This window comes from Syngnathus leptorhynchus, chromosome 11 (genome assembly GCF_054491065.1).
Source record: "Syngnathus leptorhynchus isolate UIUO chromosome 11, UIUO_Slep, whole genome shotgun sequence".
NCBI classification, from domain to species: Eukaryota; Metazoa; Chordata; class Actinopteri; order Syngnathiformes; family Syngnathidae; genus Syngnathus; species Syngnathus leptorhynchus.
The window spans coordinates 10,700,136-10,721,796 of record NC_141205.1 but is presented as its reverse complement, the minus strand read 5'-3'; the positions used below and the strand labels follow the sequence as shown (position 1 = coordinate 10,721,796).

At 42.7% G+C, this 21,661-nt stretch overlaps 3 protein-coding genes across 3 annotated transcripts; all 3 read left to right on the top strand.

The window, feature by feature from the left end:
• The first annotated feature begins 7,969 nt into the window (after window positions 1–7,969).
• Window positions 7,970–9,040, top strand: prok2 (prokineticin 2). Its single transcript, XM_085924666.1, has 3 exons — window positions 7,970–8,108; window positions 8,351–8,476; window positions 8,563–9,040. Exons 1-3 carry the CDS (start codon window positions 8,037–8,039, stop codon window positions 8,686–8,688), a joined length of 324 nt encoding a protein of 107 aa, XP_085780792.1. The 5' UTR covers window positions 7,970–8,036; the 3' UTR covers window positions 8,689–9,040.
• A 916-nt stretch (window positions 9,041–9,956) lies between these two features.
• Window positions 9,957–12,621, top strand: LOC147049507 (eukaryotic translation initiation factor 4E type 3-like). The gene is made up of 7 exons (XM_085925142.1): window positions 9,957–10,259; window positions 10,819–10,891; window positions 10,981–11,075; window positions 11,343–11,403; window positions 11,557–11,623; window positions 11,717–11,872; window positions 11,949–12,621. Exons 1-7 carry the CDS (start codon window positions 10,081–10,083, stop codon window positions 11,993–11,995), a joined length of 678 nt encoding a protein of 225 aa, XP_085781268.1. The 5' UTR covers window positions 9,957–10,080; the 3' UTR covers window positions 11,996–12,621.
• A 944-nt stretch (window positions 12,622–13,565) lies between these two features.
• On the top strand, window positions 13,566–21,017 carry igsf8 (immunoglobulin superfamily, member 8). The gene is made up of 8 exons (XM_085924055.1): window positions 13,566–13,703; window positions 13,805–13,935; window positions 14,831–15,211; window positions 15,749–16,210; window positions 17,493–17,671; window positions 17,905–18,157; window positions 18,254–18,697; window positions 18,764–21,017. Exons 2-8 carry the CDS (start codon window positions 13,881–13,883, stop codon window positions 18,889–18,891), a joined length of 1,902 nt encoding a protein of 633 aa, XP_085780181.1. The 5' UTR covers window positions 13,566–13,703; window positions 13,805–13,880; the 3' UTR covers window positions 18,892–21,017.
• Window positions 21,018–21,661: the final 644 nt, after the last annotated feature.

Sequence of the window (21,661 nt, the reverse complement as noted above, 5' to 3'; positions counted from 1 at the left end):
TCATTGATTGATCCGTCCCGCGTTGTGTTGTTTGTCGGCAAAAGTGTACTCACACATGACATGTCCATGACAAGTTCACACGTTGACAAGAGCTGTCAATCATCTTCTCCTCCGTCGGCTGCTTATCTAGTGTGTCATCTCAAATCTCCCATCAACAGTACCTCTGAGCTTTCAAACTGTGATGGAAAACTGAAGCTTCAAATGTGCTTCACGAAACAGTATTTTTTATACTCCTTTAATGGCACACTGATGAAATTAATAATGTCATCTATAAGAGTCAGAAAATACAACTGGTTCATGAAGCAAATTTGAAGCTTCATTTTCACATCACTACTTTCAATTGTGGGATTGAAAGCATACTGAGAGCTTTATCCAAAGTGTCCAAGTTATCTTATATTGCAGCTTTTCTGATGTTTCTATGAATGTATGACACCCTCGTGAATCAAAGCAGCAGTTCAGAGGCTTCTGGGTTCATATTGCAGTCTGCCGTCGTTCAAGCTGGAAACACACTTGTCTGTAATATGAGTAAGGTGTCGCTTCAAGCCGGATGCCGAAGGCAACGACTGGAATCCTTCCTCCTGCTCTTTGACTTATGTCTGCTTCCACAACGTCGACGAGGAAGCGCCGAATGTCTCCTTTGAGGGATATGGTGAGTATATCACACAAAAAGAACATTTTGCTTCAAGTTTGAGGTCACAACTCATGAGGTTCCTTTGGATGTCAAACAGTAAGACTTTGAAGGTACCATGATGAAGTTTGCCTTGGAATTTCCTGAACTAATTGACCTTTTGTGTGTTGAAATCTGTTGTTTCATTTGCTTTTGACTGGATTTCGTTTTATACAGTATATTTCCCGTGTCCCTGATTTTTATGTCTTGTCTGTCTCGTTACATTTTTGTGCCAACCTGTTCTCGTCACCGCGGGGGTCTCTTGTATCTACCAATCACCTCTGTCGGCCACTCGTGTCTTCTCCAGGTTTTGCATCTTTTTGCTTGTACTGAGTTGGCTCCTGGTTCTTTTCAGTCAGCATGTTGTTTTGTGTCGTGGTGAGTCAGTATTAGTTTGTGACCTATACACTTGTATTTTTTGACTGTTGATTTTTGTAATTTTTTTATTACATGTGTCTTTCTTGCCCTTTTTTTTTTTTTAGATTAGATACATTTTTCAAGTGCAATTCTGCCCTGCTTCAATGCTTTTGGGTCCTTAACCACGTAAATAACCTGATCCAGTGTTCACTGCAGTTTACATTTAAAGTAGGCGACTGACACTATGCAAGTAGAAGTATAGATATTGCTACTCTCAATTAAAATGGACTGTTTTGCCCATTATGATCGTCAGGTTTAGAAAATACAGACAACTCTTTTTAAACACATGGACCAAGAGTCAAAATGACTGAATCACCAAAAAAAAAGAAAATACTCAAATGCAGTACAAATATCTGAAAAAAAGGTTTCTACCAGGTTCATTGGTTCCTACCACTGCAGCCATAAATTGTTATGACTTGGCTAGTAAATTGCACCCTGTCAAAAGCGTTGACTTAATAATTAATCCATGATGGAAACTCATACTTAATTGTAGCGTTATCCCCACCATCCGTCCATGCGGCGAGTAATTACAACGATTAAAGGAGAGGAGGAAGAGGGCGAAGCCGTTGTTCACAATCTCCTTCACGAGTGAGGGGGGAAATATTCAAGCGCGGCCTCCCCTCCCGCTGCGTGTCATTTGCATGCGATGGCGGCAGCAGCTCGATGCTCTCGTCTCACTTCTAATTGCAGTGCATGCAGATTTGTCTCACACATTTGCGTGTATGTCGGACACGTCGGATGAAGTCAATTTGTGCGCCCGAGCGACACAAAGCATTCTAAGGGGGCCCTCGCTTGCTCTGAGAGATCAAATTCCCCAAATAAAAACACAATGATGAAGGATTTACTGAGCTGCAGTCTCGGTGCTCATAAAGTGCAACACTAAATCTCAGCTGAAGAACCTCTTCCTCCTCATGTCTGTCTGTGGGAGTATTTTTTTTTTTTTTTTTTTTTAACAGCTGCTGCAAATAGTCTGTTCCGGGGCACAATTGATTGCTTCATTTGAACATGTAAAGAGGAAAAAGATGTAGAACAGATGTAGGGGGGAAAAAAGCAGCAATTCGTCCCATAATTGGACGTAGTTTACAAGGTCACCGTTTGGAATATTTGAAAGGAATTCCGCCTAATTGACAGCAATCTTGCTTTATTGTTAAGTGTTGTGTAACAAAAACGATGCAAGGTCCTCCTACATGTATTTGTGAATGAGCACTTTGATCTATGCATGAATGCAGAGTATGCGCTTCAGCGCCACATAAGTGTAGTGCTAACAAGAGCAGCCGTGCAGTAAATCATTGATGAACCTCGGACCTTGAGAGGCCATTTGGCCATTTGGCCTGCAGGTCGTACGTTGCAATATGAAACTTCTTGACACCTATTGCACATCTTTATAAACGCAAATGCCTCAGGTTTGATTTGTTTGAATGTAACACTTTCACTTATTGAAATTCAGATGCCATTTGGATAGGAGTGAAGATATATACGGGCACGGCTTGCTGCCAAAGCTTACGCTCCCCCAGAGTGTTCCAGTTTAATGGGGCCGCATTGTGTTATCATTTTGGCTAATTACTGCTGAACAAATGCCTTCTCGTTGTCTGTCAACCCGAAAGTGTGTAATCAGTCTTGACCTGTTGTAAGTATGCCACTGTATAATAGTTACCCTGTTTAATAATGAATGGGACTAAACTGCGAAGGATTTGCATATCCATTTCAAAGGAGCTGCCGATAACTGAGCTTTCACAGCCCACTGACAACTGTGTGTGTGGGGGGGGGGGGATAACGGGGAGTCACAATTTGGAAATTGTCGGTTGTACATGGTGTCGTTCAAATAGGCGCGTAGGAAAGCAATGGCCTAATCAAAAGTAATAAAACAACAGCCATTATTCTTCTGGAAAATAATCTGCCCTTTGCATTCAAGTCATTGCAGTCAGGACCACACTTTGTAGGAGGAGCAAGGAGTGATTTGTTTTATTCAGGTTTCGCTGTCTTGCTCAAGGGCACCACAGTCATGGCTGTGAACTGAGAACTGGTTAGACCCCATGTCTGCAATCTCACAGATGAGCACAGAGCGGGTCAGATTTGCAAGAGGGAGGGCTGCGACGCTGTGGGAGTGATCAGGGCCAGCTTCACTCCAAACAGCTCCTCTTATTCCTTTTAAATGTGGTCTGCTAGTTATCTACAGAAGGTGTTGATATGCATCGTTTCTGACTCATTCTTCTAATAGTGGTGTATGTTGACAGTAAAGTTTACAATTAAACCTTGCATTTGTGATTTAACGACTTTTGACGCACGGGAAGAAAAGCTGTGGAATCTCTTTGGTGTGAATGTTTGAACGTAAGGTCAGGTCTCCAACTTTGTTCTGCTAATGGTGCCCAGATGATGATTCTATTCAAGCCGGCAGCGGTCATCGCTCACTCACAAAATCCGGCTGACAATTTGGCCTGACTCCAAAAGTGCCGTTCCATTTGGGAGCGCTCCAAACAAAACAGTGAGTCCTCCGCCAAGCGCAGAGGAAGGCTAAACATGGGACTCATTCATTTGGCTGACCCCCGGATTGTCAATTGTTACCTCTGGCAGGTAAAACGGAATCCGATCCGAGGTCAAAGTGTTCCTTCTAAAAGCTCCCTGCCGCATTAACGAGATGACTCTCCAGCGAAAGAGCATGTGCGTGAGTCACAGATGAGAAAATCAAGTGTTGAATGGAAGACTTGGAAGCAACATTCGAATGACTGCTGCTGCTGCTGTCAAAAGAAGTCACTTCCTCTTCATATTGTACCACTAACAAGTCTATTGTTTCCTGTCTCAGTTAAAGTGACAATTACTGCCGGATGGGCTTTTGTCCACTGACAATAAATTTAACCTCGCTGATGAAAAATGACAACGACGGGGGGGAAAAAAAAAACATCACTCCCTCAATTTTTTTGTGTGTGTGCATGTACTGCATATCATGCACAGATTCACTTCAGGGCCTGCATGTTACCTAGCAGATGAAGGGCATGAAGGAATTAAAGTAAGAATGCCAGTGTGTTTTTTGGCAAATTAAGTATAATACACGAAGTGATAGTAGTTTTCCTTGCTGGTGATAAACGTTGTCGTTTGTCGATGCAATCAGGGGCGAGATTTCATCTGCCTGTAAAATGTCTTGTGAGACTTCACTCCTGTTGTTTGTCTTTGCAAGTTTTTCTGATGGTGCGATCGTCACAGATGAGGAGCGGCGCAGTGAAGCATCTGCAGCTGTTACAGCTGCGCCGCGTTCAACACCACCGCCTGATAATGAAGATAACAAAGGCGAAGAAGGGGGGAAAATTGGAAACCTGAGGGGATGTGGAGGCAAAATAAAGGTGCTTCTGCTGTGATATTAAATCCACAAGTGAGGGCTTGCTGTGCACTGGTGTAATTGTGCTTTGGCTGCTGCGTGATTATTGAGCGAGACTTCTCCTCTGCAGCGGAGAGCATAATAAGATGTTGAGAGGAGATGCAGTGCGTCATCTTGCTTCGGGCTTTGGGTGTCTGGATTCATAAGGTTGGCTTGTTCCATTCCATTCCAACATCAGTTGGCATGGAGCGTGAGCAGCGTGGCGTGGTGGCGCACTGTCGCCAACTGGCACTTGTGGCGCTGCATATGGAGCGTCCCTCCTGCAGAGCACCATAGGCTCCTCCGAGTCAGCCAGCCGGTGAATCATTTATGTGCTCGCTGCTACTTCCCAATGCATGCGTGTATGACACCTTTTTTTTTTTTTTTGTTGTTGCAGCGAGAGGAGATTTAGGGCTGAGACAGATATAGCCACTGAATGGAATGTTGCAGCAATGCATTATTAGTTACGAAGCTCGAGCAAACATGGCATTAAACTGGAATGCCGGAGACACAAGCTGAGCCCTGCACTAACGTCAAGGTGGCTGCATCCTTCCACACTAACCCGCTAACGCGACACTCAAAGTGATTATGGCTAAACACATAAGAGGCCTGCAGACAAACAATTAAACTATGGACCCGCTCCTATTAGTGGGTTGATGGGGCAGAAATCAATGAAAATACAAATATAGTACTGTATACAAAACATACTTTTTTTGCACCGTTCTGCTCTCCTTTTGATAGAAAATACACAAGATGTAACATTAATAAATTATTTAATTCGAGCAGCATACCCTACTGTCTAGCAAGAAAGAAGCACGTCTTCAAATTTGCATTTTCTTCATTTCCTTTTTGTATTTCTTTATTGGGGGTTTTTTTCTGTTGACTCAACGAACTAAAACGTTTTCAGCCTCCTTGGCTTGCAACTCCGGTGACGTCACATAACTGTCTCACATTTACAGTCCAATTGCACCATCTTCTGGTTGTATAGTCTTTTTTTTTGGTGCGAGCGAACGCTGCGCTGGGCCCTGATATAAATCAACTCAGTAATGTAGATGGAGACAGCTATTTCCTATAGCAATGAAACTTGATATGACTCTCCCCGGCCTCAGTTTATTAGGTCTTGAAGTGAGTTGTCAGGAGTGGAGGGGAAGATGCTTAAATGTGATCAGAGGTGACACCCTGTGGTGATGTGTCATTGCTGCTGCTGATCTAGCATCATCATAACTAGCACCATCGACTGGAAAACATAAAAAAAAAACAGACAGCCTCTTACCCTCATATTGCAAATTAAATTATTTCTATTAATGATTAAGGACTTTAAAAAAATAATGATTGAAGCTTGCAGCTTTGAAGTTAACCTCTGTTATCATGCCAAAGGTAAGAACTATTGATTATAATGATCATCAAGGACATGTAGTAAGAAAAAAAAGAAGATTTCACTTTAAAAAAAGAAATGTAGTTAGCAAAGATGATGTAAGATGACGATGAAACACCATGATGAAGGAAAGGATGATGTAACCCCCTTTAGTAAACCCACTTTCAGTGTTGAATTGAGCATGAATTATGAATTGAGAGTTTGAGAAAACGATAGTACTTTTGTTTGTTATATTTCGATCGGTGTTCAGTGTGTTTTGAATGGATAGAATGCCAAATCAGGGTCGTGAGATCAGAATAGTTTGACTTGATGAAAACTCAAACATGTAATGTTGCTGATGAGTGACAGCCAAATCATTTCACGTTCAAGTTTTCATGATGTGAAGTACAAGATGCACTTTGCAATCAACATGATGCATAAGGCATGCAATTCCGTGCAAACACTTATCAGACTTTCGTTGGAATAATAATCTACATTTTTTTTAAAAAGTCACATGTGTGTGTCTTTGCATAGCTGCCACAATGATTCTTTTCAAAACGCACAGAAGCAATTTCTATTTGTCTCGGACCTTGAGGTCTTCTGTAGCTCATTTACATGAAGCTTACGTCAAGTAAAGCAAGGGAAGTCAGAGGATGACTTTGAATGCCTCACAATATTCCGTTTTTGTCCTCACAAATGAGTGGAGACTACTTTCGGTTGCTTCGTATGGCTAAAAATTAATTCTCTTGAATGCACAAGAGATTTGTGTCTTTGATTTTCAATCATCTGCATCTGCTCGTCGTCAAATTGGATTGTCGCCGCTGTCTCTTTGTTTACTTGTTGCTAAGACTCGACTGCAGTCAGTTACGCGTGATGTTTCGAAAGGATGTTGTCAACTTAATTTTAGATTAGGTTGCCATTTATTCCACATACATGGAGGAAAAAGGAGAAAGAGAGAAAGTAAGCTGAGTTCAGTTGTCAGTTCTGATTGCTTCCTTTTGTTCTACGTTTAGTAACTGCTGGAGTGCAGTTTGAAGGAAGGTCATACTGAAAAGTTGGTAACCATGGAAACTGCTTATAGACCCCATTCCATATTTACCATTGAGTTACTGTAGGGACATCAACAACTTTGATATTTATTCAAAGATTTGACCTTTTCTCTGTGGACTTTGTCATGTTTTTCTCCTTGTGCTCCACTGAGATTGACGGCAGCTCGCCGATGGACCTGAACTGGATATAAGGCGCAGAAATTGGATACTAGATGGATTTACAACTAGCAATCGAAAGGCAACGGGAAGAGTTTTGTCACTATGATGATAACAATTTGTGCCACCTGAACTTTGGGCTCTCGAAAGCTGGACCAATTCATTGCATCTTTTGATTTTTTTTTTACTATGCTGAGGTGGAAAAAGATCTGACCTGTGCTTGATTTTGTATTTGGGACTTTCAGTGTATCATAAAATGTTATGGCAGTATTTTATTTTAGGTTTTAGTACAAGAATAGACTTTTTGAAATTAAAACTGATTTGGTCTTAAGAGCCAATACAGTCATCCTACTCAAAATGACACCTTTGACGGGGTGCGGTGTGAATAAGGGAGCACTGAGAGAAAGAAAGACTGCATTAGCCGTGACCTTGTACACTGCTTGTGATGGAAGACATTGTGATGTGTTGCCTGAAAATAGACAAAACCTTGCCGGTATTGATAGCGCGAGTAATTTAATGCAATTTTTGTCAATTTGATGACCGTAAATATTGATTCATTCCTCCTTTGTTCAACCCAAACATGAAGAAATGGACCTCAAGGTATTTTGAGAGCCGCATTCCTCTCTGAACCACCAGCAAAAAAGCAGCCGACATTCATTGATTGAAAATAAAGGTACGCTCATTGGGAATGCGCTTTAAGTGGATGTGAAAGGATGCCATGAAAGCTTCGGCCTTGGAATGTGAAAAGGTAACTGTGAGCGAGGGGGGAAAAAAAAAAATATCAGGTGGATCAAGAGTTGATGCTGCAGAAGCTCAAGAGGGAAAAAGACATGAAGGTATTGTCATTGTTTTTTATATATTTATTTCTTTTGTTTCTGAAAAGCTATGCTGTGAGTGAGTCACAATGATTCTGAATGGCGGGTCGGGTTTATAAGGGTGGCTTCTCTCTTTCACCGGTCACACATCCACGTGGGGCAAAGTCTGACTCGTCTTGTCAGCTTGATTGAGTTGCTACCTCGAAGGGTACTGAGACATCTCTTCATCATGAAGTCTTCCTTTTTACTGCTCTTCTTCCTGCCCTGGTTGTCTCTCGGGTCTTCGGCCGTCATCACAGGGGTGAGTTGAAACAAAACTGCTCCATCGAAATTTGTGCTTGGACTGCATCATGTATGGCCATCATTTATATCTAGACAAGACAAAACATAATAATAGAAGAAATCCGGATCAGATTTGAAGTATTTCAATGTTGAATTCGTTTTAGGATGCACTTTGTGCGCAGGGCTATCATAAAAGCACAAATATTGTCATTAGTACTGAATTGTTGAATAAATGAATCGCATCCGTGTGTGTGTGTCCAGGCATGTGAGAAGGACTCCCAGTGTGGAGGAGGAATGTGCTGCGCTGTGAGTTTGTGGTTTCGCAGCCTGCGAATGTGTACGCTGATGGGAACGGAAGGAGATGAATGTCACCCCGTGAGCCACGATGTGAGACCATCTCGAGACCGAATTTCCTGTATCAAGCATAAAACTTTTGTACAAAAAAGTCATCTGTGTATTCTTTTGCCCCGCAGGTTCCTTTCATTGGCAAAAGACTTCATCACACTTGCCCATGTCTACCCAACTTGTCATGCGTCACTTTGGACGAGGGACAATTTAAATGTCTCCCGTCATATCAAAGAGATCAGGATTACATCTGAAAGGCAATCAATTGCAGATTTGCCACTGTTCATGTATTCCTTCAAATATCAATACCCATGAGCGATATATATTTGATACGGCGGCAATGGTGACCATGTCTACCTCACACTTCTCCGGTTGAGGGTTCAAATCTCCACTTCGGACTGAATAGCCAATTTTTTTTTATTCCTGTGTTTCATATCAAGGAATCAGGCAGTATGTTGTGATTTAGCCTTGATTTACATGGCAGATGCAAGTACATAATTCCAAATGATTGCCTTTGACTGATTTGATTTATTTTGTCCATTTACTTGAACAAGGGGCACATTTCCAATGAGTGAACAGAAATGCTTGAAATAACCGGAGGAAAAAAATAATAAATACTACATTAGGTGTTACGCAGATGAAATAAAAAAAATAATGAAAAGAAAATGTGTATTTTGATCCCAATGCAGCACTGTGCATTTTCAACTGAAACCCACCCTTAATGGAGAATAAAACTAAGCACAAATTTACAATGTGCAATGCATTTTGGACTGGTTTCAAAAAATAAAAAAATATACCCTGACGAAATTCGGGGCATTTTGGGGATGGTCATTCTTTTATTGGGTGAAGGGTGTCATCGCGTCAGTTCAAATGCCACAGAAAGGCTCATTTGGCGTCTGTGTTGCTAGGCAACAAGGCAAGCAGTCTCTGAAGCGCATCCGGAACTCCTTGATGGAGAGGAAGGAGGTGATGGAGTTTGGTCCAGCTTGAGCAAATGTCATCCACACTGCTGCAGACCAGAAGTGCTGTGGGATGCGTGAAACGTGAAATGTAGTAGAATGTACACAATACAGTGCACGTTAGTCACTCTTGTTTGTGACTTGCTCGTGCGATAAACTCAAGCGTAATTTAATAAGTAATGCGACGAATTTTCATGAGCGTCTGTTTGACTTCACTTCATGAGAGCTACCTGACGGTCTGTTGTAAAGAAAAAGCAGCTGTCCAAAAAGTGGCCCAGAGGTAACCAAAGATGCAAAAATCTGAAGATGCACAACTCACCAGAATTAATATATAACATTTTATCAACTCACACATAATGCCACGCTTGTTGGCACCGCGCACTTATACAGTTTTTATGACGTCGCAATGTCATACATGTACTTTACTCTACTACAAGACGCAAGCACGTTTGGCAAAAGCACACAGGTTAAGCAGACAAAAAAAAAAAATCTCAGAGTAAAGCATCTTCGCACTCTCTTATGCTCTCCGCAACCGAGCGACACTTACGTCTGGCCAGCGACGCACTGACGTCATTGTCGGTGTACGGAAAGAGCGTTTCTGGAGTAGCAGACGTAACCAAAGCGGTGTTTTTATAATCATACAGAGTCAAAACTATTTGCCAACACACACATTTTTAAGTCGCTCTCATGGCGCTTTCTACGGGTAAGGCGGACCTGCAAATGGACAGAGGATCCTTGAGTACTCCGTCCGAAAACAGCATCGATATCGACGAGGAAGAGTTGGAGAATATCACAAAGAAACACCGAGCTGGAGAAGACAACTCAACGCTGCCGTTGCACTCACCTTGGACCTTTTGGCTGGACAGGTAAGTGACATAATGGCATCGTCATGAAAAGTTTCACTTTCCTTCAAGAGCACGGCTGAAATATCGGTGAAGGGCTGCAGCTCTCGAGCAGGCCTCCGTAAGCAAATGTTGCGGGATGTTATTTGAGTTGTCCCATTTTCTCTCTAATGGTAGTCTAGACACGAAGACGCCGTTATGGTCATCTAAAACAAACATTGAAAGTTCTTTCATTTAGGGATACGAACTCGAATAGGTCTTTGTCAGTTTTCCACACGATCCACGCATCCAAAATGTATCCAGGTCATTTGAATTATAAAAATGATGTCTGGAACAGTCGTGCATCGTTTTGGCCAAATCCACTTGGATGTCTTTATTGTGTAATCACCTACTACAGTTTGAAGCCATGTTTCAGATTAGATCATTTACCGTAAAGGTCAAAAAACAAACAAAAAAACAACAGTTTTCAAATACAGGTCCGGTTATGTTGGAAAATATTTTTGAGAATAGCACGCATAGATTTGTAGGTTAAGGAAAATGCACAGCAAATATGACACGGTGATTGCTCAATACCTCGATCTAGGTCATTGCCAGGCACAACAGCAGCAGAATGCGAATCCAATCTGAAGAAGATCTACACAGTGACAAGTGTTCAGGTAAGCATGAGTATCAACTGACATGTTCACGTTGCACACATTATTAAAAGAAAGACTTTGCGAAAGTGACTTTCTTTTGTTGTCGGCAGCTATTCTGGAGCGTCTACAACAACATCCCACCAGTCACGGCCCTTCCTATGAGGTGTAGCTATCACCTCATGCGGGGAGAACGGAGGCCACTCTGGTATGTCTTTTTTTGACGTATTACTTATTCATACTTGAGTTAAGCTTGTTTTACCAGTAATACTGTCTGGCTAGTGATTACTCATGGCACATAATTGTCGTCCCAACAGTCAGTGGACACTTAAATAGGTACACCTGCACAGCACTTCGCTGATGTTACTGTCAAGATCGAATAGACCGAGACCAATATTCTATCAGTAGTTTTTATTCCTTCCGAGGTTAAATATGTCTGCTCACATTTTGTTTTTCTTTGACCTCCCTCCGTCAGGGAAGAGGAGAGCAATGCAAAAGGAGGTGTGTGGAAGATGAAAGTGCCCAAAGAAAGCACGGTAGGTGTCGCTGCAAAAGATGCCATAAGCTTTATAAGCAAAGGAGACTTTCGAGCACTTGCCAGCTGGCCAAAATGTGGATGCTATTGAACGGACTCTCGTCAAGTTCTCACTTTTGAGTTGCTCCTTGTCCCTCTCTTTTTCTCGTTTCAGTCTGCAGTTTGGAAAGAATTGTTACTTGCCACCATCGGGGAACAGTTTGTTGATTATTGTGCCTCAGGTGGCGAGCTCTACTTTTTCAAATGATAAGACTGACGTTGATGATTTAGTTAGGTTGACTGTCTGTTTTTGTTTTTTTTATTCCCACCTTCAGATGATGAGGTTGTCGGCGTCAGCGTAAGTGTCAGAGATCGGGAGGATGTCGTACAAGTTTGGAATAAAGACGCCTCTCTTGCTAACGAAGCGACCATCTTGAGAAAAATCAACGAGCTTCTCCCGGAGATATCTTTTAAAGCAGTATTTTATAAATGTGAGTATGCGTTTTAAAATATTTTTAAATGTTGTTGGACTTTCATCGTGATTTTGAATTATATTTCTTTTTACAGCTCACATGGAACATCACGCCTTTGAAGGAGGCCGTTCAAGACATTAGACTTATTTTCTATGATTATTATTATTTTTTATCAGAACTGCACCTGCCTTGACTGAATGACATTTGTCCACAAGAGAATCAAAGGTGTTATCAATATATTTTTGTAGCGATCAAATAACCGATGCCTTGTTTTATTTGGACCGTTGAAAGAATGTACATCGAAACAATGACTGATTTTTCGCAGTTTTGTCATGTCACTGTCGCACAGCTCGTACAGTTGTTTCCTTGTATAAAGTTAGCTGCTATTTTATCGTCTACTTTCAACAAATGTTTGGTTTTGTCCACTCGTACAATGTTTAAGAATGCTGTGAGCTACCAAAGCAGTTTACAAACTTACTCACAAATGACGAAAATGTTTGACTGAATGTTCCAATGATTTTTTGTGTCTTCATCAGTTGGATGTGAAATGTTAAAGTCGGGGTAAGCTTCGAATGAGTCAGTCCGCTCACAAGTGGCCCTCACTTGGAAAGCCATACGCAGCCGTCGAAGTGGGAAAAGTAGAACTTCACTTTCACAAATGGATCATTTGATATATTAAACATAAATTGCACATTTGCTGGCATTGATTTGTACTTGTCAGTACTTGTCAGTCCTTGTTTCCAGTACCAATAAATCTTAGTACAATGTCTTTTGTCCATTTTTGGCATTTCACAGTACTAGACAAAGTTAACATTGCAGTATTCTACATCCCGGTCTTAACGACACGCTCCGAAGCTTGCTAAACATTTATCGTCACATTCTTCTAATGAAAAAGAGGAACCCCAAACCCTGGCTGATATCGTTCCTAAGTCTCCTCTTAAGAATGTTAAAATGTTACGTTGCAATTACTTTTTAGATTCCGTTTACGTTGAAGTGTCTCTTGTCTGGGAAACATAATCCATAGTCACATTGGTTGTGATTTTTTAAATTATGGATATTTTGTCAATAGGTTTTCACAGTAATAAAGTGAAAAAAAATATATAAAATAAATAAAAATAAAAAAGAAATGAAAATAAATTAAGGTATCTGGAAACTGTTTGAATTGTTTAAAAATACATATGTCTTATTTAATAAAGGCTTGTTGATCGTCTCAAAGTACAGTTGTGAACTATTATTTTTGTATTGAATGTGTATTTATGAACATGCTTAACAAGTTAAAACTTGATGCATATTTGATGCTCCGATTTTAAGATGTAAGAAGGATGGTACTATTGTTGCCCTGGATACTACTGGAGGAAGGAAAGGTTTGAATATCTATGTTGTGCTGCCCTCTCGTGGCGAACACACAGACACACAGTTACATTTAGTGTCTCGAAATAATACTGCAGAACCATTGTGTTAGCAGTACAGTACTAGCACACACAACAACAACAAAAGATATAAATCGATCCAATGGATCCAATGGGGCCAAATTATATCGATAATGGATGGAGATATAAATCGAAAGTGGGCAAAAGATGACTGCGGATATAGAATTAAAATACTTCTGGTGCGCCAGGTGAATCCCTCATTTTATCCCGAGAGCTCCCCCTGCAGTTTTGGATGTTTAATAAATAGATCTTAAATTGTCCGCTTTGAAGCTTTGTTTTGGCTCCTCCCCCTCGACCCAGCCATGACGATAAAGATGCGAACCGCTTCAGGAGTTGTACGTATCGAAACCGAAGATAACTTTTTGATTTGAACTCTTATTTTTAATCGAACGAGGACTTATTATCAACGTTTGACTCAGGTGATTGGTTTTGCTCTAATAACAGAAAAAAACGACGGTGCGAATCAGAAGGCGCCCAATATATTCCAGTCATATTTTGTTTTGTTTTTTTTGGTCAACAGGCGCTTCGTGGCGGGATGAGCGGCGACGAGCGACTGGGGAAGGAACACACGAGACGGGAGTAATCCGTGGAGGAACATGAAGAGCGGCATGCCTGGGATAAAAAGCACTTTATTCCTCTGTTTGCACTATGGTGAGCTATTTTACTTTGAAATGGATTATTCCGTGTGCATTTGCATGGCGGTGCACCAATGCACTTGTCATATGATGCAGCCATTTTAACGACAAAGATGCTTAGCTTGTTTTCCTAGGACTCGCGTTTTTATTTGGCGCGGATTGTGCAAACAGAATTTGGTGAATGGATGTAACATGAGCCGAATCATGCTCGGTTAAAATCGGAGCCACATTGCACAGAATTGCCTTTTATTTTCTTACAAGGGCCAAGATATTCCTGCACTCTTTGAATTATAAAACAAAAAATCTGCTCATTTATAAAGTGCCTTTAAAATACATTCATTTAAAAAAATATATTTATGTATTTTTGAGATGGTAAAGTCACATTATTAGTTAAGGCTTTTTTAATTTATGCTTTGGGATTTCTCTTGAAATAGTTGGCCCTGCCCTCCATCTTGGCTGGCCTGTGTAATCCAGACAGCGCGCAGTATTGTCCCAAGATGTGGCGTCCCTATCAGTCCCAGCTCTTGAGTCCCATGTTAATTAGGTCTCGATCCGCTTAAGCCTCCCCGCTCATCCCCCGTGTCATATCCATGGGCGTGCTATGATGACGCAGAGCCTCGCCCAGATGCGTACACACACACGCACGCAAACACACGTCCAGTCTTTCAGGTTTGTTCAGGCATTTTAGGTGAGGTCAAAGGTACGCGTTAAAAAGCACTTGGCATCCAGCAATGGTGAGTTTATTCCTCTGCTTTTGCCACAGATTAAGATTAAAATCCCTTCCAGGGTAGGGAGCCAAAACATGTGTCCTTCTGAACGACGTGAAATGAATCATCGTCGAAACAACGTCATACAAAAAATGCAAAGAAAGCGTAACGGCAGCTTCTGTCTCTTCTGGTTTCCGTTCACAGTGCTCCAGTACGCGGCACCCCGAGAGGTGACGGTTCCCGAGGGGCCTTTGTACCGTGTGGCCGGCTTTTCCCTGTCCGTGCCCTGCTCCGTCTCCGGCTACGAAGGCCCACGCACGCAGGATTTCGAGTGGTTCCTGTACAAGGACGACTCGAACGGCAAGCAGATGGGAGTGGTGTCCACCAAAGACAAAGGCTTCCCTTACGCCCCCTATCTAGGCCGGGTGAGGAACGGGGAGGTGAGGGTGGATCGGGACTCTGGCGATCACGTGCGGCTGGTGATGCAGAGGCTACGCTCCGACGACCAGGGCAAATACGAGTGCTACACGCCCAGCACGGACAGCGTCTACCTGGGGTCCTACAGTGGCTCTGTGGTCGTCAAAGGTAAAATATTGAAACGGGCCAAATCTGCACATCTTCAGTTCTGATTGACACTGTTCAAAAGATATTGATTTTCTTACCAGGCATACCATTATAGTTGTTAAGTGGCTTTTTGATTCTAAATGGCACGAGATCCCTTGAGCAGTTTAGACCAGGAAGTCTACGTCACTATCAATATGTACTCATCGTTCCCGTCGAACGGCAGCCAAACTTGTTACATTTTTCCAAAAGGCTTGTTGAAAACAATGAATGTTATATTCCAGCTCAGAATGACACTGGCACTCATACTGATACTACTACCGAAATGAAAAAGTAATACATTGCATCCATTTTACATAAGGACATAAGACTTCAAGGCAAGAAGCTTAATTTGCTCAAATGTGTTTCACATCATTAAAAGTACAAAATGGAAAAGCGTTTACAAACAAAAGAAATGAGTCCTTCGTATAATCACAAACGCAATGTACGGCATGATTTTTTTATTTTTTTTTGATTGACCATCTTAATGGAATGGCTTTTATCCCTTTTGTCCCCACGTAGTGATCGACGACACACTCCAGATCAGTCACAGCCGCTCCCTGACGGGACAGCCCCTCCCGGAGGGCGCCGAATTAACTCTGACATGCTCGGCCAGCATCAACTCCAAGCAGCTCACCCACCTGTCTGTCACCTTTGGAAAGCGTGACGGCCAAGCGGGTGCAGGTAGCGCGGCGGGGCCGGAGCTCAGCACCGTTCGCGAGATCATATCCATTGACAAGCTCCTGGGCATTGTGCCCGGACGCAACTACAAGAAGCGCTACGACGACGGCGACATTACACTGGAGAAGCGTAACGTAGCGGGCGGCCAGGACCTGTACATCATGAAGATAAAGGTGCTGCAGACGGAAGACACGGGAGCCTATTTCTGTGAGGCGGCGCAATGGATTCGGGACCCGGACGTATCGTGGCAGAAGATTGCACACAGGACGCTGGACATCGGCAACCTGACCGTTACGCCTCTTTGTGAGTACAAGTCAGTCCTTTTCTTGAAAGCCCATTGTCATGACAGACAGTAATTCCAAATGGTTCCCATAAAATGCTGCAGATACAAAGGAAGAACATTTCTGAAGCCACAAATCCCTCAAACCTCAATGCGAATGAGCAGGCAAGCATTTGTTCAAACTAAGTACAGGAAATGGAGAGTGCGGTTCACGCAAGCTTCTTTGGAAAAGCATCTCAATTTCTGGATGAGATGTTTAGGTGGTAGGCCCAAAATTTCAAAGGTCTGTGTGGACGCGACATTCCGACTCAAGTTGGATATTTCAGTGTCGGCAAGCTTTCACAACAGCTCGGAAGACATAAAAAGTGAATTGTAGTTAAGGTATGTGTTTTGCTTGCATGCTACGATTTGTATGTGTGGCATGAAGTCAGCCCGGGCTTGTATCGTAGCGCTTGTGGCTGCATTGGACTCACTCCAGACTACCGAGTCAAGCTGTGGTTTGCTTGCAGCTTGTTTGGCAGGCAACTGAAAGTCAGTTGACAGCTGACTGCTTTCCCGGCCGGATGCTCCTTTCTTCAGCTCACCGGGCCAGTTTAGGCGGCTCAACAAATGCCGTTGAGAATCCCGCGGACTCTTTCTCTCTCATTGACGAGCCGGCTGAATGCGCTGGGGTCGATACCAGCTGGATGGCGGCCCGTTGCCTCGCTGCGTTGGCTTACTTTTTACGCCTGAAAGCTTTCGCACGGGATTAAATATTCCTTTCATCCACCTTGCACTTATCGACACTTGGGATTTGTTCTTTCCTTCAAGTTTTGCTGTAAAACTACTCAAAAGTTAAAAGGCCACAAAGTAAATTGATGTGTTCTCGGAAGCCCCTTTTATTGGTTGTCTGGGATTTAGGAAATCTAGGTCGTATATACAAGCGTAGCCTCGCTCACAAAATGGACGGAATGGTGAATCAGGAACAATGGCTGCATTCTGTCGGGCGTGCGCGCTCATCACCTTCCTCTTTTGTTTTGTTAAGACAATGCGTCAATTGTAATGACTGGTGGTTAAATGAGGACTGAATGTCTGCTCACCAGGATGTATTTTCACAAGACAAACAAATAGGTACACCTGCACAAACGAATGACAATCAAAAGTGATTTTCAGGCAGAGCTGTAGAAAAAAAGAAATTGATGTGGCGCATACTGGCAAGCTGCTGGAAAAACTGCTCGTCTGTGCGCTAACTATGCGAGCAGACTCGCTAACCTATTTTGTTGCATTGAGCTGATTAATGCCATCTCCTCTCCTCTCGCCCGACAGCCGAGTCTCTGAGCGTGACGTCCACGCCCCGAGGGGAGGTGACCTTGCAAGTGGGTTCACCTTTCCTCCTGACCTGTGAGGTCAACGGACTGCCTTCCGACGTCAACTCGGGCCTGCAGATCCAGTGGATGAAGAGGGGCTCCGCGGGTGGCGAGTTCATCGGGTCTGGAGGCGTGGAGGTAAGGCTCTTATCTTGTGCTGTTGGAACCAGGGAAGTCATGAATGAAATTGGGTCAGAATTGATCGCCTCCTCTTCTCTAAAAAGCAGATGTAATATTTCATGTTGCTAAGAAAATTTGCATTTCTTAGAGCTGGATTGTTACAAAGTCAGTCCCGTGACTTCTCACTTAGGATTGGGACAAAAGTTACTCTTTGAAGGAGTTTTTGACTCTTTATATTTTGGTCACATCAGGTGGAGGTGGCCAAGATGAGCCCCGATGGCGTCGTGACCTGGGGCGACGACGTCAGCCGAGCCAGTGGCGGCTCTATGGAGAAAGTGGAGGAGGCGAGGTACTCCCTGAAGTTGTTCTCGGCCCGGCCATCCGACTCGGGTGTTTATCGCTGCGTGGTGAGCGTGTACGCCGGACGCAGGAGCCCCGCTCCGTCTACGCCCGAGACACTCACGCAGAAGTCCGAAGGAGTCACGGTCAATCTCAAGACCAAAGGTGAGATGGCACAATTGGTTTTCTGTTGTGTACCAAAGCAATTTTGTGATGATCCATAATAAGATCATTGCTAATATATGCTCCCCCCCCCCGTAGATGTTGTCGTATCAGCGGAGGCCCAGCTGGCCCGAGGCCCTCTGCTGAAACGAGGCAGCACCATCACACTCCTCTGCACTGCCACCATCACCACCACTGGCCCCGCCCAGGCCCAGGTACAGTGGTTCCGATGGCCCATCCCGGAGCTCCGTACCAAGTCGTCCGAAAGCCCCACGCCTGAGCCGGCCATCCCGACCGAACCCAAACTGGTCGCCGCTCTCACGTACGACGGCGTGGTGGAGATCTACGTCAACGGCAGCGAGATCAGCGTGGACCGGCTGTCGTCCGTCCGCTACCGGCTCCGGGTCCACGCCGCCACGATTGAAGATCAAGGCATGTACGCGTGCCACGCTGAGGCCTGGGGGCAGGATCCGCACGGAGGCTGGTACAACTCGGGGGTCAAGGCCGAGTCCGATGCCGTCACCGTTTACTTGTATGCCCGAGGTAAGATGCTCACTCTACAAAAGGTCCAAACAAAAGTACAACTATTCCCTTTTGGGTCCTCCTTAGTTGCCGACCTCCTCCTCATCCCCCTGGTGGTCGGCGTGTCGTCCGCCTTGCTGGTGGGCATCGTCATCATCGCCGCGGTGACCTGCTGCTTCATGAAGCGTCTGGCCAAACAGCGAGCTCGAAGGTAGCTCCAGGGACGCCGTTTCGAGTGGATGGCCGTTAAAAACCTTTTCTATTTGTTTTTTTATTTTATTTTTTAAAAATGTGTTACAAAACCACCGGCGCACTCTCTGATTGAAGCTGATTTCCATGTCCCATCAGTTGTTGTTTGTGCTTCAGTGACCAGATGTTTATTTTCCTCATGAACTGGAAATAGTTGCTCTCCATCTACATGTTGTTTCCCGAACAAGCCACTACGAGCAGCCGCAGACTTGCCTCAACGGGAAACAAAGACACTTTGTTACTAATGCGATAGTTACTGGGAGACCACATTAAATGCACTCAGCTAAAGTGTGATAAATCTTGTTTGCAAAGAAGCTAATTCTTTAAATTCCTTCTTGAGGACTCAGATTGAAAAAAAAAAAAAGTAAAAAAAGAAGAAGAAATGGGAACAAAACCACTTGGTGTATTTGCTCAAGTAGTGGCTGTTTATTTGGCGAAAGTGCTCGGTGTTCAGTTTTTTTTTTAAACCCAATTCTCATGGATACGTTTGGCAGAAAGAGTTTGTCTTTTTGACTTTATTTCATTATTTGGCGTTTGATTCCGAGTTTTATTTGTTCCAGAAAAAAAGGAAAATCGAAAATTGGGGTTGTAGTACCGGGTTGAAATGACACGGCCCGCATGACTATATGATGGTTCACAAAATTTTCTGGATAATTTTCTTGAAAGTATGACTGATCCTGTATTATTTTTTCTAAAGACACTACTTCATCTCCATATGTATGCATTTTTTTCCCAAAAAAGACAAATTTCTCGTAACATTCCGACTTCATTCTCATAGTATAAAGGATTTTTTTTTCTCTTAAAAAAATACAAATTTCATGTCATGTGACTTTCATATTACCACTTGAACTATTTTTCCTGCCCCCAAATTTTATACATATTTTTGTATTAAAAGAAACCATTTTCTTGTATTATTAAAAAATACTTTAAAATCCCAAAAGTCTGACTTAAATCTCATACATGTTAAAAAAAAAAAACAAAAAAAAAAAAACGTGACGTCATTCTCAGGTACATCAAGATCATTATTTGTCTAATTGGTCTTATTTATCTTCCTTGATAAAGTGTGGCTGTATTTGTATTACTTTCAAATTTTCAATCTCCTGATATCCCCACAAATTTTGTATTTTTTTTTCCCCTCAACTTAATTTCATAAAATTATGCCAGTTTTCTCTGAAAAGAAAATTGTCAGAATATTGAATTTATTTTCCTTATTCACATAACGCATTATTATTTTCTCAACGCAGCTGATGTGTACAAGGCCACTATTTGAGGAAATATACTTGTTTCTTTGTCTTTACTTGATGTTGTCTTTTCGTCGTCGTCGTTGTTGTCGTCCTGCATGTAAAGCCTCTCTGTCGACACTTGAAAACATGAAGGATGAAAATGAGCCTGCCGTGAAGACAAAAAAAGGTCTTCTCTGCTTGTGCTGTATATTTGGTATCCTCTCTTAAAGCCTGATTATAAATGATGCTCACGAACATTTGAGAAAAAAAAAATGCAGCATCCTGAGCCACTTTGCTCTAGATCAAACACTCAAAGCTGATTTTTCACAGCAGCTCCCTCCCTCCCTCCCTCCCTCCCTCCCTCCCTCCCTCCCTCCCTCCCTCCCTCCCTCCCTCCCTCCCCCACCTACACTGGCACAGATGCGTGAGCACGCATTGCCTGGCTGGACTGTGGGTGATAATCCCACTTTGGGATGGCGCAGCAGAACACGTAATGCAGCAAACCCTTTGCCTGGTATGCTACAACTGTCCCTGAATGGTGCTTTTGAGAAATAAAACAAAACCATCGTGCGTTTTGTCACTTTTGCTATTGTGTCTCACTCATTGGCGTTCAATGTTGATCTGTTGTGTGAAAATGTTCTGAAAAAGCACATATAGCGTGCCTCGGGTATCTTTTTTTTTTTTTTTTTTTAATTCTCCCAAAATGTATTTATACTGAAGAGATTTCATCTTTTTTTCAGAAAATCTTAATTTTTGCTTTCAATGTTAGTGCACCTCATTTGATGCATGGTGTTTTTACTCTGTTCCTGAATGCATTTTTAAAAATGTGTCATGGTGCTTTTACCATAATGAATAATAGACCACTCTGCATGCGCCACATGCTGTGATGTCTCCCTGGTGTGTCTTTTGGAACTCTCTTGGAAGAACAACACAACTAGGGTTAGGGTTTAAAACTAGGGTTAGGATTCCAAACTAGGGTTTCAAACTAGGGTTAGGGCTTCAAACTAGGGTTTTCAAACTATCCATCCATCCATCCATCCATCCATCCATCCATCCATCCATCCATCCATCCATTTTCTGTATGGATACAGATTTTTTTGTATATAAAAAAAGTATATATATATATATATATTATATTATATATACTTTTTTTTTCTCATTACCTTTTGTGAAATAGCAACGAGTTAAACCTTAAATCCTGTTATGCTAACATACTACAGTGTGTAAAACGCTACTGTATATAGAATGTAATAAGAGAAGCTGTGTGTGTTACATTGCATGGAGAATTAAGAGCGTATTAGTGTACATCACATTACATCACTAATGCAAACAGTGCACCAATGCTCACACACACATGCATGCACCCACACACACAGAAGCTTTGTGACAGATGATAAGAAGGTTGATACGGCAAAACCTCACCCACAGTGGGATTTTAATTTTGTGGGAGTGTGTGTGTGTGTGTGTGTGTGTGTGTGTGTGTGCATGCGTGTGTACATGTAAAAATGGTCAT

Bases quoted from the DNA above. Each gene is read 5' to 3' on its own strand.
- prok2 (XM_085924666.1), top strand. From the start codon at position 8,037: ATGAAGTCTTCCTTTTTACTGCTCTTCTTCCTGCCCTGGTTGTCTCTC. The intron at 8,109-8,350 runs GTGAGTTGAAAC...GTGTGTGTCCAG, and splicing joins CTTCGGCCGTCATCACAGGG to GCATGTGAGAAGGACTCCCA. The intron at 8,477-8,562 runs GTGAGACCATCT...TTTGCCCCGCAG, and splicing joins GTCACCCCGTGAGCCACGAT to GTTCCTTTCATTGGCAAAAG.
- LOC147049507 (XM_085925142.1), top strand. From the start codon at position 10,081: ATGGCGCTTTCTACGGGTAAGGCGGACCTGCAAATGGACAGAGGATCC. The intron at 11,404-11,556 runs GTAGGTGTCGCT...TTCTCGTTTCAG, and splicing joins AAGTGCCCAAAGAAAGCACG to TCTGCAGTTTGGAAAGAATT. The intron at 11,873-11,948 runs GTGAGTATGCGT...TTCTTTTTACAG, and splicing joins TAAAGCAGTATTTTATAAAT to CTCACATGGAACATCACGCC.
- igsf8 (XM_085924055.1), top strand. From the start codon at position 13,881: ATGAAGAGCGGCATGCCTGGGATAAAAAGCACTTTATTCCTCTGTTTG. The intron at 13,936-14,830 runs GTGAGCTATTTT...TTCCGTTCACAG, and splicing joins ATTCCTCTGTTTGCACTATG to TGCTCCAGTACGCGGCACCC. The intron at 18,158-18,253 runs GTGAGATGGCAC...CCCCCCCCGTAG, and splicing joins GGTCAATCTCAAGACCAAAG to ATGTTGTCGTATCAGCGGAG.